General features: G+C 46.5%; 1 protein-coding gene across 1 annotated transcript in view; it reads left to right on the plus strand.

Annotated features, from left to right (window-relative positions):
- Window positions 1–295: 295 nt before the first annotated feature.
- Window positions 296–19045, plus strand: part of LOC142560661 (phospholipid-transporting ATPase ABCA3-like) — a 46797-nt gene continuing 28047 nt past the window's right edge. The window contains exons 1-7 of the mRNA XM_075672900.1: window positions 296–395; window positions 2984–3093; window positions 7867–7967; window positions 11229–11505; window positions 14396–14566; window positions 15397–15593; window positions 18054–18350. Coding sequence (XP_075529015.1) covers window positions 327–395; window positions 2984–3093; window positions 7867–7967; window positions 11229–11505; window positions 14396–14566; window positions 15397–15593; window positions 18054–18350 — 1222 coding nt within the window. The 5' untranslated portion in view covers window positions 296–326. The remainder of the gene's footprint in view (window positions 396–2983; window positions 3094–7866; window positions 7968–11228; window positions 11506–14395; window positions 14567–15396; window positions 15594–18053; window positions 18351–19045) is intronic.

The following is a 19045-nucleotide window of genomic DNA, read 5'->3' on the forward strand; positions in this document are numbered from 1 at the left end:
ATCATGCACGAATCATATAATCGTATATTAATGTATGAATACCACATGAATAATATTACCAATATTATATATGTTGAACACGCGCACGCAAGGTGGCCAGCACAAGGTGCCCGCATTAAGTATTATTCAGTGCGAAACGCTATAGCTTCGGGAGACTAATTAGGTTTAAACCAGTTCTTAAAAAAAAGAAAAGAAAAATTGTTCAGGGCGCAAGAAATTCGGAATGATCTGGTAAACCTTTAAAAAACGCACAGCGAAATCGGCTCTCACTCGTCCCCCTGCGCGACCGCAGGGAACGCGACGTGACTCGTGTCGTCAAATACCACATGGGCGCGGTCGAACCCAAGCGCGTCACCAAGCTCGAGATGGTGTTCAACCTGAGCGAATCCCTCCAGGTGAGACGCGCGACAGAGTTCGCGTGGAAGACTCTCTCTCTCTTAGTATTATGCACGCATTTCAGGATCAGTCGTTTTTTTATGGGCGTGTGAATATTCGCATGTTTTTTTTTAAAATGCAAATCGAGGAGTCTCCGGTATTTGATTTGCATTCGACACTCGAGTATTTGCTGTTGGTTCTGGTCGAACACAGGAGATACCGCTCACTATCGTGGTCTTATCGGGGGAAATGTCGACTGGTACCAGTTGCGATTCACTTGCATCGAGGCCTTTTTCTATAGTGTTTAGCGCAGAAACTTCAAAAAAAGAAAGAAAAAAAACGCCGGACTGCAGACGAGACAGAAACAAGCGCACGCGTGTGTGTACCTCGTTTTTTGTTTTTGATGTTTCTGCGATAAACACTGGAAAAGATGTCTTACCGACAAGGCCGAAACTCAAAAATGTGCACGAGATGTGAAAAAAAATTTGAGTACAGTAAATACAGCACGTTATGAGAGACGCCGCTTGCGGTGGTATCCGGTTTAGTGCGACCGCCGGGATTCGAACAGGCGACCTCGCGTTTTTAGCAACGCCACAGCCGTTGAGCCGCTACGTGCCGGACAAAGAAATGAGATCGTACATACACACACACACACACACGAGGTCTTAAGGCATGAGAGGCATGCATGCAAACTATGTATACTTCACACAGAAAAAAAAAAGAAGCGATGTCTATGATTAAAATTAAATTCTTGGGTTTTAACATGCCAATTTACGACGATCTGATTGTGGAAGCGCGTCGTAGTAATTTTGACCTCCCGGGGTTCTTTACCTTCCATGCAATGCACTCACCTCACGGGCGATTCTTTTTGTTCTTTATTTAAAAAAATTGATGGTCCAAATTGAAATTCCGGCTCAACAGTCACCAGATTTGAATTTTTTTAACGCGACAAGTCTTATTAAATTCGGTGCAGTGGTCAACAATAAATTTTTTTGACCGTTCACATGTAGTTAGATCGGAGCCGGCAAGCTAGAGCTTCCTTTCACCACGGTCTACCATATTTGTCGTCTCGATCTAGACAAATAAATTTTCTATTTGACAAGTCCTATCACGTTTATATCTCTTTAAAACGATGTGTGGAGCTTATATCCTTTAACGAAGACAACTACGCCCATATGTTTACGTGCTCTTCCTCCTCAGTTTCGTTATTTTCAGTGTTACAATTAATGCACCAGTTACTAACACTTTAGTTTTTCTTATTTAAGAGCTCCTTAGTTGATCGGGTGTACTGAATGTGAACGGTATTACATGCATCAAATAATGCAAATATTAGGGGTCGGCGAATACAACTTTTTCGAACACGAATGGGATCGAAGTACCAGATGTTGAATAGAGAAACGCAGATGTATATACACGGATGCATATAGATGTATTTACGGCAGGCACAGTTATTTCGCTATAAATAAGTACCACGCCTGTACTAATTAATTCGAAAATGACAGCTGACTATGAGAGACAAGGGAGCAGTTTAACCACAATGTTACTAAGCGTCATTAAGAAACTGCAAAAATAGCATCTCAACATCTTTAGAGCCTGGTTGCAAACAAGTCTTCCAAGAATGAATGGCTGCTGTATGGAATGGAGCTTTCCGAAAATGCTAATAAATCGTTGCCGAAAAAAAGAAAGATAGGAAGTAGTGGAAAAAGAAAATAAAGAGCAGCTGCCGGAATTGTAGGTCGTGAAAATGTAAAAGGTAGCAGTTGCAAGTAAAACATAACTGACCGTCGCGTAAAAAATAGAAATGATACATGACCAAAGTGCCAAAAAAGTACTAAATGTTAGACCGCAAGCAACATTTCTAGGTTGTCATGTTGGCTTCTTCCACGAAGCCGAAACCGAAACCTGTATTCATTCCTGCTAAAAATTTTGCCGTTAGTTCAATTCTGATAATTTGCAGTACTTTGTTTAGCAGACTGAGAACAGCAACCAGTCATTAGCAGTCCACTTATGTGAAATATTCAGTTAGTTTCGGTATTTGAAAATACCGAATACTTACTTTTGGTATACGATTAGAAATGAGTGTATGATTAGAATGAGTGCCTCATTCCATTCATATTCGAAACTTCCAAATTCGCACGCCCCTAGTAAATAAGCAATTTCATTTTACCAAACTAACTGCACGCAACCATTGTTTTACTTTGTTTAGAAAAGAGGAAGTGTTCAGTACTCTATTTGATATTAAGCGGTCGTTATTCCCGAATATTCGTATTCGAAAATTTTCTTGTCTGGACAGCCCTATGATGTGGAAAAGAAAAAAGCTGCAGTAATGTGGAATCGAATATCAATATTCAAGTTAAGCTCTTGCGTCCCCTGACCTGCAAACTTGTGCACGCAGCCTTGTTATTTTTGTCTTGCCGCGGTTCCCTTCTGTGTAGCAAATACATGCGCCAAAACCATCCCATTCATCGGACTGCGTGTATTTGGAAAAATTCCATGCATCAGTCGTTACTTGATGGAATCGCTTGTAAACTCGCCGGAGAGAGATGGAAACTTGTTGGGCACCGTTGAGTCTTTTGCGCATGCGTATGTGCTTTTTTGAATCGCGCAGCGCACCAGCCGCATGGCCACCATGCTTCATTACCTGGAGAAGCGGTGCGCCATCTTGGGCATCGCGTTCATGAGCCTGACTTACTGCACGCTCGAGGACGTCTACATCAGGTGAGGGCGCGCGCGCACGCACGCACGCACTCGCTCACTCACTCACTCACTCACTCACTCACTCACTCACTCACTCACTCACTCACTCACTCACTCACTCACTCACTCACTCACTCACTCACTCACTCACTCACTCACTCACTCACTCACTCACTCACTCACTCACTCACTCACTCACTCACTCACTCACTCACTCACTCACTCACTCACTCACTCACTCACTCACTCACACGATCGCTCACACACTCACACACACGATCGCTCACACACTCACACACACACACACCACACACAAACGCACGCGCACGCACGCACACACGCATACATACATACATACATACATACATACATACATACATACATACATACATACATACATACATACATACATACATACATACATACATACATACATACATACATACATACATACATACATACATACATACATACATACATTTGGCGCAGTTGTTTACGGCTTTGCGCGGGCATGTGTTTCACAATTCTGAAGACGACCGCATCCACCATCACGAATCAGTAATTTTTGGGTGCATCATGCGGAATTTAAATGATGCATAATTTGTTAACATTTTTGTAATTTCTCGAAGTTCGCGAAGCAGTGCTGCCGTCTTTCCTGCGTGAAATCGCTCAGAAAGCGAGAACGAAGATTTGACGAAGAAAACAAATTTTATATACGATGTAGTTAAAGAACGCTATGGTTAAAAACTTACACGTGCAATCGTCCGATTTTTCTGCGCGCATATATGGGGCTATATACACAAGCTGCGGTTAAATATATGATGCGTGCAAACGCCTCGAGTTTCTTAATTATCTGATATATCAGGTCATATACAGGGCGATCACTTGTAAGTTTTATGGATTTTTTAAATATTGCCTGTGGAAGCTAGCCTAATTCTTGTCCTTGGGCTTGATTATTCGAAGAGGAGGACATTACTAGCATGAGAAATGGAAACACGCATTCAACTAGTTAATACACATTCACTCCTTAACTTCTTAATTAATCGCTTTACGCCACATTGAAATTTACGAATTGTGCACCAGGTGAGCTTGCAAGACGTGTCCGTTTGAAATGAATTTCCAAGATGACACCAGTTTCGAGATATTATTTCCCAAAGTGTGGAACGGGCGTTCCAGTTACTTCTTTGCTTCAATGCATAAAAGAGCTTTTTGTTAAAAAAGTAAATGGAACAACAGCGCATTTCTAAGGCAAGTTTGATGACGCATATCTCCGAAGTGGCGTCATTATTGAGAGTCATTACAAGTGGACACACCTAGCAAACCTTCCCTCGAAGCACAGTTGAGAGCACTGCAATACCAGGGTGTCCACCAAGTTGACATTTCCAAATTCCCCGAGTTTCCCAGGTTTTCCCTGAGTGCCTTTGCAAAACTCGCGAGTGACACATAACTTTGTTTTAGGTCAAGATGGGCTGAAACGCATGTTAAAAAATAAAAAAAATAGACTTGATCCAGTTTGAATACTAAGGAGTAGTGGTTATTTTATTCAAAAAGAAAACAGAAGGGACGGGTTCGGAAAATGCACAGCGAATAAAATACCTTCGAAAAAAGAAATGGTAAGGCCCATTGCAAATCGAGTCGAACATTTGCAAATACAAATAAAAAGAGATGCATATAAAAGCAAATCTTTTAGAATATGAGCTATTTCTATCAACTGATATCAAGCTCATCTGTACGAGGACCGAACTTTGTCACATGTGAGATTCTCTCTCAGTGGCTGGAAAGTCAAGCTCAACTGTCCTGACATACTCTCAGCCTGCGCACAACACCTCAGTGTTGCGTTTCACTGCTTTAAAGAGTTTATTTTGGTTTGGATGAGGGACACCTGCATCTAGGCGTCAGCCAATACTTTGCTTTTTCAGCTCAAGCTCCTTCAAAGAAGTGACGCCTCCTTTCCCGTTCATTCCTCAGTGCGTCGGTTCTTTCTCTTCTGGTCCGCCTTCCGCCGCGCTCTCGCCCCACGGACCATTTGAAGCATCCTCTTGGTCTGTTATACAGTCAACGTGCAATTTTTCGGACTCCATAGAGGCCGCGAAAACATTCGAAAAAAAGAAATGAATGCGTGTCTTTTACTGCCCTTAAGGACTCAAATCGCCACGGGCGTGTCCGAAAAGGTCTGAAGGCCTGCGAATACACTTATTAGGGATATCGATGTTCGTACTGTGACAGGAGATGGCGTGTGCACGCGTGTATAATTAAGGAATACATACTGTGTCTCGTGACAATTGCCCCTTCCCAAGCTTGTTAAGCTTCACCGCAATGCTTTGCGTATGCTTCACCGCGTTACATTTCTGTATTTAGACGAAGCTAACTTTCGGGAACCGGCATTATGCAACGCGCGGTGCTTTCCGAGCTTCGAAGTTAGTCGCGAGAATTACAAAGGCGGAGTCGGTGATATCGCTGACAGCGGCGAATCGATTTAATGAAAAGCACGGCACTAAACAGCTAGAAGCTCAATAGCGAACGTCGAAGCAGCTAGGCCTAGCGTTGCAGCGGTGTTGGCTGCGGTTGCCAGCGAATGTGCCTGCGAGAGCGCCGGTTCGAGGCGGCGAGATAATGAAAATGGCGGCGGTGGTGGCTTTGATTAATGCCGTTACGAACCTGCGGTCACGGCAAAAAGTCCGCAAAATCGGACGGCGAAGGGTTCTTGCGTCCGAAATTTCAAACTAGAATTGCAGCTTGGGCTTGTTGGTTTTCCATCCAGCTGTTAACAGCAAAATTTGAGACGTTCTTATACATTGCAACTCTATGGGGTACGTGGTGGTGCCACGAAGCCATCCGAATTATCGGGCGACCTGAAAGTCGGTCTTTGATTGTACACTGGAAACTCCTCCGGCCGACGACACGGCGTCAAGAGACGGTTCGTTACGATTCCTCTCTTTTACTCGAGGGAGCACTAGTGCGACTTTCGTTCCCTTTCAATAAAATAACAGCTAATGTTCCCAGATAGAAGCAGAAATTACCAAACTTTCCCCCGAGTATTTCCAGACTATTCTCGAGAGTCAGAGAATTCTCGGTTTTCCCGGTTGGCAGACACTCTGAATACTATAGCGCATGAGTGCAGTCACGTGGTTTTATTTCCTATTTCGTGGGCTTTCGTTAAACGGCGGAAAAAAAAAATCATCGCGCCGCATGTACATGGCCTCAAAAAAAAGATTGGATCGGCCGCTTCTGAATGACCTCTGCAACGCAACAAAATGCACTTGGCCTCGAGTGGCCAGTCGCGCGGCAATTTTGCGTGCATATGCGGGGGCTTCTTTCACGCTCGGAAGAACACTTTTATGTGGCACGTATTGAGCAACAGAAAGCTGTATCAGGAGTTTCTCATGTTGCTCTACAATTTTCTCATTGACACTTTTAATGTAACTATAATATTTGAGAAGTTAATTAATACTAATTATGTAATTATGTAATTATGCGGAGTGCGAACAACTAATCTGAGTATATCCAAGCGAGAGCAAACAACACTGCCTTGGTTCTGGCCAGCTTGGTGGCACTTGCATACTTTTAAATCTTGGTGGATGATAGTTGGGAGACCCTGTAATGTGCTAAGCTCTCCCATCCCCTCTTCTACCACGTGACCGGCTTCCGGCACTTCACACACACACGCGCACACACACACACACACACACACACACACACACACACACACACACACACACACACACACACACACACACACGCACACACACACACACACACACACACACGCACACACGCACGCACGCACGCACGCACGCACGCACGCACGCACGCACGCACGCACGCACGCACGCACACATTTTACCAATCGGACACTCTTAATTTTAACGCATTAAAGAGAAGCCATTCTTACCGCGAGAAGAGGGGTCGATGAGCAAAAAATAAAAGCAGATGCCAAAACGAAATACAGGTGATGATTAACGCCGCCTTAAGATTCTCGCGCGAAGTCATCATGGCGTCATGCGTCTTGACATCGCCTCCGGCGCGTTTGATTTTTCGCCGGTAATGACAGACTGCATCGGCTTCTAAACAAGCAAAGGGCTTAACTAACATGTTTGAAGCACTATTCTTAAAAACAAGAAATGGTTTGAAATCCGTGACATCACTCTGGCGCACCCACGCTGGGGCGTCAGCACGAAATTCAAGAAATTGATTTTTGGCCTTAATTTCCTCATTTAATAAACGACCTGTTATACCGTGAAATTTAACGTAGAATATTCAAAGAACATTTCACCAGTGTATCTGTTTATGCGTCCCTTTAAGGAACCCTTAGCTGCTAATGAAGCCAATACATTAACCGAAACATTCGCGCATTGCGCAAGCAAGAAACGGCAGGTAGTGCGCATTAGATGCACATCTAACCATCAAAATACATGCACTCTAAAACACGGTTGCACTCTTTGGGGTGTATATTGTCCCCCAACAATAATAATCTGCGTTGCTTGCGTTTCCGTTCTCGAAAACTCGGCGCTCGCTACTTTCCTGTCGAGAATGCTGTGTCATACTGATAACGCGCAAGCCGTTCGTGACTGGGAAGCATACCGGGCTCGTAGCGTTAAAGGAAATGCGGACAAGACGGCTGACGGTTACAATTGTGTGGCAAATGTACACCCCAAAAGGGTGCAACTGTTTTTAGAGTGTAGTCTGCGTGCCTTCGTGACATAATTCAGTCGTAATCGGAAGCCACATCATAAGTTCAGTGTTCAGTATAAGTTCAGATGACCGCATTCAATGCGCAACTTCCCGTCTTTCCAGGTTAGTCACTGGCGCGGACGAAAAGAAGATTGGAGGTGGCGACGCCCGAGTTCAGAACCCTGCTGCGGCAGCAAACGCTGACGCGACTAAAGAAAAACAAGGTGCGGCGCCAGCGATAAACAGTCATTTAAGTTCTAAAACTTCTGTTGATTTCCTAACCTACGCGTATAGTTAATGTCTGTTGATTTCCTAACTTATGCGTATAGTTAATGTAACGTTGGTGAGCTTAATCAGCGTCCCGAAGCTGCGCACCGGACTACGAGGGATGTCGCAGTGGAGAGCGCCACGCGGATCGATTTTGACAAACCTAGTGTTTCACGGCGAAGCCTTCTCAGACTCCTCCTGCAACTTGGAGGTATACGATACTGTTAACTCTCGTGAATACCTAATCAGCTGCGGTCGGCTGTGGCGTATGACTTAAGCGTCACATGTTTTCCTAGCTCACCTACGTACATGATCGAAACGCGCGGAAATTGTCAGCACGGGTTCTTTGGACAGTAGCAAGAACAGTTGCGCTTCGCAGATGAACTGGAAGAGGTCACGCCAAACTACGGACCGAAAAGACTACGGACCGGATGGAAAACTACGGACCGGATGGAAAACTACGGACCGGACGGAAAACTGCGGACCGAATATCGAATACTAGCAGATTATTTATCGAATATCCCAGGGGATGTGAAAAGATATGAATGTCGAATCGAATATGGGATGTCCAAAAATATTTCCAGAAATTTAATGCTTACAAATGTCGGGCAAAAAACTAAAAAAAAATGCGCTGCTTACACGCTCGGCAGTCTTCTAGCATGCACAAAAAGAATGTATCAAGCTATCAATAACTTATAGATACCTAGAGGTCAAGATATACAGAGTCTACTCTTGATCAAGGGAACACCAAATTGTATGCCAGCGCTGACTACAGTTCAATTCTAGTATAATGAAGATCTGGGAGATCTTTTTATCAATTGAATTTCTGTTCAATGAAATTTTTTTCCCTCTGAAATTAATGAATTAGTGACGTTCTGTAGCACTGAATACCAATGAGGTTCTCAGTTCAATAGTGGACTTGTGTTTTGCGGCAATCTTTTATTTATTGTACAGAGAGCTTTTCCTTCCACTTCTTGAAATACAGAAGGGCTAAACCGACTTTACGGCAGTTGGGCTATCGCAAGGCCAATCCGCGCGACAGACGAAGTGACCGCGCATCACGTGACTGAATAACCGCTCCGCGCGTAGCCGGCACCGACGGTAAATAGCAGGCACCGTTCGCGTCCTTTCATTGTCAGGTTCGGCTTCATTTGCCGCCTGTCAAGGAACCTGAAATCCGGAGGATCACGGCGTGCAAGTTCTCTCGACGCTCGCCACCTCCTTCTTCCCCTTGTTCCTCGCCCTCGTTCATCCGCCGTCTTTCGCTTTGGCCTGGGAGGCGGTTTGTCGGCTTTCCGAATGTCGCGCGGCTGCTGCGAGTATAGACCTGCTTTAGTTCGGCAACAAACCGTAACTTTAGTCGCCGACGCCTGATGATGATGCAGCGCCAATCAGGCCTAATGGGCGAGTCAGTGTGGCCGCGGAGAATATTCGCCGATGGACGATGCGGTGTAAAGGGCCACAAGCCGTCGCGGAATGCTTGCGGCTAATTATTTCGCACGGCGCCGTGTCTCGTCAGTGACCGACGCCTGTTGAAGCGACGTGAAGTTCGTCGCCGCGTATCCAACACGACCTGCGTGCTTATAGGCGGCTAATCGGTCCGATCTTCGCGCATAACTTTTCGCACTTTACGAAATGCGCGCTGATTTTGTTGTCATTCCCTCCGCGTCACCGCGTCGCGTTATCAATTTCAATCGGTGCTGTCGACCCTGAACATTGTACCTAGAGAGTCGGAATCGGTTGACGCAGTGACGTTCTGCGAATTGCGGTGTTTGGGGCGCTGGATGCGCAATCCTCGCATCGGGAAGTCGTTGGGCAGCGCTCGCAGTGACGAAGTCCGCTACCGCGTCAGCCGGGGCGGTCCTTCTGCGGCGCGCTCGGCGCTCCTGTTCAGCCAAAAGCGAAGCGAAACGCTTCGCTTTTCGGGCATCGAGCACGGGGGGCTCCGCAGCGCGCGCGAACATGTGGCACTGGCCGTGTCTGTGCAGCGAACATACCGAATGTATCGAATATTCGAAAACTCGTATGGTAGATATTCGATTCGCGGATCGAAGTATCCGAACGTTCACAGTTCCATTCGGCGATATTCGAGTATTCGCACCCCCTTACAAAATACCCTTTCTCTCGGTTGTGAAAGGCGCCTCCTCGGAAGATCCAGTCATCTTCGGAACATGAAGAAAAGAAACGACCCGAAACAAAGGACGCGTCGTAATCTGTAAACATAAGGAAGCCTGCACATTCTACATGTCGTTTGCTTTGTTTCAATGCGCCGTTCTCCAAAAACTAAGAAAGCTTTCCTTACATGCATGAACACACATCGGGGATGTGTTCGGCCTAATTATTTATTGCGATGGACCATATACGGACGCTCGAAGCGCATTCCCGCCGCCGTCGTGCTGTCCTGCATTCGAAGGCGCATGCGCGGCTCGCGCACGGAGGGTTAGAGGCTTTCTAGAGACGCGGATTGCATTTAGCTGCATAAGTAATGACGAAATGGGAGCGACTAGCAGGAGGTAAGTGGTTAACATCTGTGGTGAGGAAGGTTCGCTTCTTCGAGCGGCGCGTCTGTAGAAGTAGCATCTCGTACGGCTGGAGCACCTTAGAATTTCGTTGGATGCTACTATATGAGTCATCGTACGCAGGGATCGGGCACCTAATCGTTCGCATGCATCTGAACTTTATAAACTTTATAGGTATAAGTGTAGAAAATAAAATTGCCAGGTGCCGCTAGCTGTTGCCCAAGAGACGCGGAGCCGAAAGCCTTGTAAAGCCTACTGTAATTCACCTTAATTCACCTTTTTTCCACTTTAATCCTTTCAAAAGATGAAGCGCCAACAGTGAAAGCACACTAAAAAGGAACAAAGACAGTGTGCCTTCTTGGTGTGCTGTCACTGTTGGCGTTTCACTTTTGTGAGCAATGCCCCAACCAGCCCCAAAACGTGTTTTACTAAAAATCCTTAACCACCTTAATCCGCGTTCATCCACCTTAGTCCTCCTTAATCCATCTTAATCCACCATAATCCGATAACTAATAAATAATTAATTAACTTTGCTAATTAATCATACCTTATACACGCCTAGACATGCTTTCTTTCGCTGCTGGCCTTCTTTGGGTCACGTGATATTTTCTGTACCTCACAACGCGACCTTGAAACGTCTAAGGCTTTCGCCTTTAAAAAAAACTGGCACAGAATGGTCGCGCTTCTGCCGCACCGCAGAGCTGGACGCCGTGCGGCAGTGGTGCACCGCGCGGTCGGCCAAGGCCGGCGTGTTCTCGGTGATGTGGGCCCTGCTGCGCAAGCGAGGCATTCTGTGGGTGCGCGTCTGGTGGACCAAGCCGCTGTCGGTGGGCATCCCCGTGCTGTGCCTGCTGCTGCTGGCGCTGTGCGAGAGGCACTTCCTGCCGGAGATACAGAAGGACGACGGCGACTTCACGTACGAACCGGAGAGCATCTTCGACGTCTCCTACGGCTTCATAGAGAAGGACAACGCCAGGTACGATCGCGACAGCTGCGCCGGCGAGCACTGCCGAGCGTGACGCAATCGCGGCGTCAGGGGGAGAACCGTAAAGAGGGCGCTGTTGTCTCTCCCCTTTCTTTTGGCTTGAGTGCGTAAGGACAGCGCGATGAATCTGTACCAGCTAACGAAAACCTTGTTGTTTTATGCGGAGCGAGAAATTGGGGTGAAAGGGCGTGTTTCAAACACACAACAAACCAACAAACCAACAACCAAACACATACAAGCAAATAAAAAATAATGTGTAGTAAAAGTCTTCTATTCGTTTTTGCCTCTATGAAAAAACGGACCAGGTGCTTTATTTAGACTACGCGAAATTTTTTTTATGCTGCCTGCGGCAAATAGCACAATTCTAATCCTTGAACTGGACTTGAACTGGATTACTATAACAGGTGGGCGCGACTCGCACAATAGAATGAAATGCACAATTGACTAATTTACAAAATTTTACTCCTTAGGTTTTTACCTAATTTTTTTACCGCACGTATTGCCATTTACGAAATGTAGCCAGTTAGATTCCGGGGCATATCCATTTGGAACAAATTTCTGACGATGTTACGGGTTTCGACATCATCGCCGTAAAACTTGCGGCGCATTTGAAACACAAGATCAACTGGAACGCTAATGTATCTCGCCGCGCATATTGGGGATGAGTATCTGCTGTTGTTGAATTAAGGTAACGTATTCTCCACCATAAAAGTGGAAAAATACCCATCAAGAGAGGGGTCAGGCAAGGAAACACAATCTCTTCAATGATCACTGCATACTTACAAGTGTTCAAGCTATTAGGCTGGGAAGGAATTAGGAGTGAGGATCAACGGCGAATTTCTCGATGACCATCAGTTTGCAGACTGCATTGTCCCGTTCAGCAACACTGGGGACGAATTTCAGCTAATGATCGAAAACCTTAACCGAGAAAGTGTAAAGGTAGGGTTGAAGACTAGTATGCAGAATACAAAATTAATGTTCAATAGCCTGGCTAGGGAACATGAATTAATGATCTCCAGTCAGCCTCTACAGTCTGTGAAGCAGTACGTTTATCTAGGCCAATTACTCACAGCGGATCTCGATCATAAGACGGAAATTTACAGAAGAGTTAAGATGGGTTGGAGTGCATACGACAGGCATTACGAAATCATGACTGGGAGCTTACCCCTGTCGTTGAAAAGTGCACAGTCATTGCATTTTACCGGTGCTAACATATGTGGCAGAAAGTGCAGGTTAACAAAGAAGCTCGAGAACAAGTTAAGGATCGTGCGAGGAGCGATGGAAGGAGAAATGCCACAGGTGAAGGACACAGGGAAAGAGCGGTGTGAATCATAGCAAACGGGGATAGCTGACATTCTAGTTCACATTAGGAGATAAAAAAAAAAAACGGAACTAGGCAATCCATGTAATACGTACGGTAGATAGCCGGTAGACCATTAGACTTACAGAATGGATGCCAAGGGACAGGAAGCGCAATCGAGCATGGCAGAAAATTAGGCGGTGTGATGAAATGAGGAAATTTGCAGTCGCAAGTTGAAATCGGCTTGCGCAAGACAGGGGCAATTGGAGATCGCTGGAAGAGGCCTTCGTCCTGCGGTGGACATGCAAAGTAGGCTGACGAATACCCGCTGTCGTATTGCTCACAGGGTTACCAGCACACACGCGCTACACCGCCATACGAGATGACGAAGTTGAAACGTTGAATGGAACCAACAGCGCAGGTCCTGTCGCCAGGCGGCTGCGCTAAAAGCACAGGCAGCTGTAATCGCAATGAGTGACTACGTTCCTCTCGATCAACTGCTTGCGTATACCAGGCATCGGCATAAAATTATTTAAAAAGCTGTTAACCTTTATTTGCCTCTTATCCTCCACTTGGCGGGTGCTGGCTGCTGCAGTCTTGCTGATCATGCAAATCAGACCATCGGATGTGCGAACACTTTTGGCGAATTATGTCGAATAGGTGCGTGTCACATGGTGGGTGCCGGGATAGACAAACAGAACAAGAGACAGGAAGTGAAGAAGCAACAAAGGCAGCTCGGTGTAGAGTCGGTGGTAAAGTCAACGAACTATAGGACCAGAGCGTGTTCTGAGCGAGAAGGGTTGAGCTGCAGGGAAGTGAAGTCAGGTGAAGATGGTTCAGTAAAAAAAAACTAATAAATTTTAAGCTTCGCTTGTTCAGATCGTCCCTTCCCCTTCAAGAAAGAAAGAACGATACTCTTGTAGGCAGACTTCACTCGGTGGCCACGATCTCAGTCGCGTCCCAACTGATCCCAAGTACAGTCTTGTCCGCGCGTCCAGCTAGCGCGTTTAATTGCGCGTGTCCTTCGTTCATGTCATTGTGATAGTCTCGGATCCTTTCTTCACGCACTTCAAGACTCGCCGATGTGCGCGCCATCGCACTCGGCGCGTGGTACCTTGCACCCAACACCGGGAAACTTTTGCTCGAGTCAGAGAGAGTCCTTCACATTCAGAAGGACGGCTCGTAGGTTGCCTGCGGGTGCATACGCGACCCGTACACCCCGTTTTCTGGAGATGCAAGCTAGTGCTTCGCTGGGGCCTGTATGCAAACCTAGGGGATAGCAGCCTGCCCTGATGTCCGGTACGCCACTACGTCCTCCCCCGTTTACTGTACCCGGCCACCAAAGACAGATCGTCACACGGGGATTCAAGTACCCAGTGCGCCTGTTTATCTAAATATGTTCAAAATGTCAAAAGTAGTTTCGGATATCTTTATTGAGGCATCTAGATGCATTATTTCTCTACATTGCGTCGCAAGATGTCTCTTGTTAGTGTCCTTGTAGAACGACCACGGCACCACGGTGTGCACCTGTGCTCGCCGAGTGCATTACGACGTTCCTTCGGTCCTGCTTTCTGTGTGCAGCAAGCACTTCGCCGAGAACGTGCTGCTGCCGCTGCTGTCCGAACGCTCCGTGCGCGTCTTCTCACCGGGGAGCAGCTTCGTGGAGCGCGAGCTGCTCTTCTGGGCCCAGCAGAGCATCTACTCCTACCTCTTCGAGTACCAGTACGGAGCCAGCATCTTCGGTGACAAGAGGTGCGACGCAGCCTACTGAGATGTCTTCGCGTGCTGCCCATCGATTTCACATTTCCCCACCATAGCCCTGAGAAAATCAATCAATCAATCAATCAATCAATCAATCAATCAATCAATCAATCAATCAATCAATCAATCAATCAATCAATCAATCAATCAATCAATCAATCAATCAATCAATCAATCAATCTCTATAACGTAAAGTACATGAATGATTGAGAAATAAAAGTCGTTGGTTAATTAGGCAATTTGACAGGCCTACAACCCCATAATACGAGCAGCAGTTACATACAGTGACTTGCAATGAATAAAAGGGCAGTGAATGAAGAACGTTTCAACAAGATGTACAGATTCGGCAGGCACAGTAATACAGACTCACAAATGCCAATATTACTGGTGCTCACTACTAATGAAAGGACTACCGATACAGTGGGTATCACAGGAGATCAGCTACCCAGGTGAAGAAGCTCACAAATCACGAGTACAAAGAAAGTTTGTAAGTGCACCGCAACGGAGGACGCACACGAGCAACATGATAATTCCCTTACATTTCGCGGAGGCAGCAAATTGTCGTCATCCGATTCTCAAACAAACAAACAAACAAACAAACAAAAACAAACAAACAAACAAACAAACAAACAAACAAACAAACAAACAAACAAACAAACAAACAAACAAACAAACAAACAAACAAACAAACAAACAAACAAACAAACAAACAAACAAACAAACAAACAAACAAATAAACAAACAAACGAGACCTAAAAACTATCCACACGCGTAAATGCAGGCGTTTTCGTTAATGATGCACAAGCGCCACTCCCGTCCAGGGCACTCGTCTGGTTCAACGGCCAGTGCCCGCACAGCGCCCTGCTCTCCCTGAACCTGTTTCACACGGCGCTGCTGAGGAACTTGACGGGCAGCAAGAACTCGCGCATCACGCTCGTCAATTCGCCCTCGGTCACCAAGGACCTCGGGGCGAGGACGGAGTTCGAGGCCAACTACGGGCTGCTCCAGCACTATAGCGGTGAGAGGCGCGCGCACGCTGGCAACCTCCCATCCGCAGCACACTCGACGGAGAATCGAGAACCTCGATTGCAAGCAGGTCGTACACTTAACGGCCGAAAACGTCACTATATCCAAAATTTCGTTAAAGCGAGGATTATGTGTATTAGCCGCTAAAAAAGAAATGTTCTGAAGCCTTGAGAAAACTGTGGTGGTCCAGATGGCGGTCACAAGAAACATAAAGAAAATAGGTTCAATCGCGAATTAAAATAGATTCACACTAGTTACACTGAGATTTGACTGTACATATCTCGACGCTTGGGCCTGAGACTGGCCTTCATTTTTGATGAAGGTCCGCAACCGAATAGCGAACGCTTGCGACAGGGTGCGACTGACTGACGGTTGCGCGCTACTGGAGCCGCAGCTCGTGCAAACCCTCCTCTCCTTCTTTTTTTTTCTTTTTAAATAGAACCAGGCATTTATTTATAACCCCGAAAGATACTTTCATAAATACGTTACCTTCAGCAGCTGCCAATTTCCCCGATGCGTTATTCCATCTCAGAATATATGATAGCGCTAAACAGGTGTGCCATCTCCGATCACCCTATCGGCATAATTTATACTACTTAGTTGAATATTTCACGGGAATTTCAATATGAAAGTTCGAGATTTCATGCAGAGAGGTAGGGCATCTCCCAATTTGACAAGCAGAACACATTTCTGCCATCAAATAATAAAAGAAAAAGCAACAGCTGCGTCCTTTTCGGAACCTCTTTGTAGGATGGAGTGTTATGCTACAACCATTAGCTTCGATCGTGAATAGTATCCGCGCCGCTTGGCCTCGTTTCGCTGACGTAGTTTATTCAAAGTATATTGAAAATCAATATGTACAAAAAAGAAGATGACAGATCTAAAGTATAATCAACGCGTCTCACGAGGGCAGTGCAAACTTCAATGGATTATTAATTTTCATTTAGCCTCGAATTTATGCCATTATAGCTTTCATGACATTGCAAAAATATTTGTGTAGAATAAATAAGTAATATACTTATAATTTACGCATTTACGCATTAGTGCACTCCAAAGTGTCGTTTATCTACGAAGGTACTGGGAATTTATACGATGAACCACTTGTGCAAAGCACTTCTCATTGCTCTCTCAAAAAGAAAAAAGAAACGTTGAACATTATAGTACGGTACTAACCGCACCAGCCGTACGCTAGCAGCACAGCTTAAGGCTATAGCTGTGGGGATACCAGCGAAACACTAACAACACTAAAAGCTGCAATGCGGTTCTTAATAAATCCATCCAAAATCTTGGTAATTCGTGTGCTTCCCACGATTCTCATGGCGGATGGGCTATTTCACAGCCACGTATCCCTCTATTAATCTTACTGGTTTGAGACAGTATTTACCCTTTTCACGGCGATCCCGTGGGCGCTGCCATGTTTGATCACGTGGCGATGCGTCCATTGCTTGCCTCCACTGCCTCCGTTGCCTCTGTGTTTACAATGGACGTACAGGACGTCGGCGCGGCGTTGACGGTAACTAGGTTGACGCGACGCTTTGGTTACGGCTTCAAGGGCACGTAAGCGCTTTGGGAGCTCATTTCGCTTATTCCAAACGGCGCGAGCAGCGTATACAGTGCTTGTAATAAAAGTCGGGCTAAAAATGTATTCCAAGCTATCCTTACTTTCCGCTTATGAATTGAATAAGTATCAGTGTGTTTAGCTCGTCGTCCTTTATTTAGCAAATGCTTTCAAGCAGCAGCTCCTCACGTTTGTGACTCGATAAAACTCCCCAGGCGGTCGCTATCTGATAGTTTATTTTCCACTTGATCGGTCGCGGGTGCGCTCATTTGCGATAGAGTTGTTCTTGACGGGCACAAGGCTTGTAATGTAGATGTTCTGTACGTTGTAATAGCTTGTGGCGTGTACGTACTATCGCTATAGTAACTCGCTTACTGTGTGGACCGTTACCAAACGTTCAGCTTCGAACATTAGTGTGCTGTCGGTGCAGTCGCCGTCAACAATGCTTCGGCGCATTGATTCAAGCGTGCGCCCGTTCACTTATTCTTGACACGTTTACGATAGAAAGGGCGTCAGCTTGTGCCTGAGATAGGGTGACTGTGTGTCGGTAACGTGCGAGAAACTTACCATATGCCAAGAAGCGGCGCTGCACCCTTTGTCGCCGTATAATGAGCGGCACTCGCCCGTGCGGCTAGACGTTCCGGTGTTAAAGCCCTTTCCTTGGAGGTTAGAGCTTTAACGTGCTTCTAAATCTAAGTACACAGGTGTTTTCGCATTTCGCCCCCATCGAAATGCGGCCGCCGTCGCCGGGATTCGATCCCGCGACCTCGTGCTCAGCAGCCCGACACCATAGCCACTGAGCAACCACGGCGGGTTCTCCGCGAAGAGGGTCGACAGGCCCCGAGAAACGTGCTGCACGGTTAGGTTTAGCCGTGCACGCGACTTCCTCCGCAGATCACGAGCGCCTGGGCCACGAGTCGGAGCTGTTCGGGACGCGCAACCTGATCACGCGGGTCCTCTGCTCCTTCTTTGTGTCCCTGGCGATGGGCTTCTACGCGGCAACCCACGTGTTCACGCCCATGCTTGAGTGGTGCAGCGGCCTCAAGCACCTGCAGCTCATGACCGGCTTGTCGGGCTGCCTCTACTGGATGGGCCACTTCCTCTTCGACGTGGTCGTGGCGTTCTGCAACAGCGCCACGCTGACCTTCATAATCTTCGTCAGCCACATGGAGATGAGCGTCTCTTATCACCGTACGCCTTGCGCACGCACGCACTTCTATGTAGACGCGCTGCACCCGCGAAAAATGAACTAAGTTCTGCGAGCTTTACACGCCGAAACCACGATTTGATTATGAGGCACCACACCATAAGGGGGGGGGGGGGATGGACTCCGGATTAATTTTTGACCACCAGTGGATCTTTTAACTGTGCCCCCTATGCACGGGGCATGGGCTTTTTTCTTATGTTTGCATTTCGCCACGCGGATGTACACATCTCGAGGCGCATTCGGCCTTCCTATCGGCTAAGACGTCTTGCAGCTTCCACAGTGCTGCAAATAACTTGTGACATGAAGTATAGGTCATGGGTCACTCCCGGCGAGCGCTAATGGCGGCGTTTTTCCTTTCTTTATCAGTTTCAGTATCAAAACAGGCTATTTTCGGGACGACCCCGCTCGTATTTCAGACGTCGAAATTTCGCTGGAAGTTCCTTTATATTTACGCTATACTACATTAGGTTTTTTTCGCGGTCCAAGATTTCGTTACAGTTGACATTTAAGGGAGCCCGCCTCTAATAAAGTTAGGTTGTCTGGCGAGAGTTCTAGGCTTCAGGAAATGTGGCATTTCAGGCCACCTGTAAGTTTGCCATGCCAGAAAAATAATAAAAACCTGCAGCAAATTCTCATTGTGGGGCAAGAAGACGTGAGCGGTAATGCACATTTCTCCCCC

The sequence above is a fragment of the Dermacentor variabilis genome, chromosome 10 (assembly GCF_050947875.1).
Source record: "Dermacentor variabilis isolate Ectoservices chromosome 10, ASM5094787v1, whole genome shotgun sequence".
NCBI classification, from domain to species: domain Eukaryota; kingdom Metazoa; phylum Arthropoda; class Arachnida; order Ixodida; family Ixodidae; genus Dermacentor; species Dermacentor variabilis.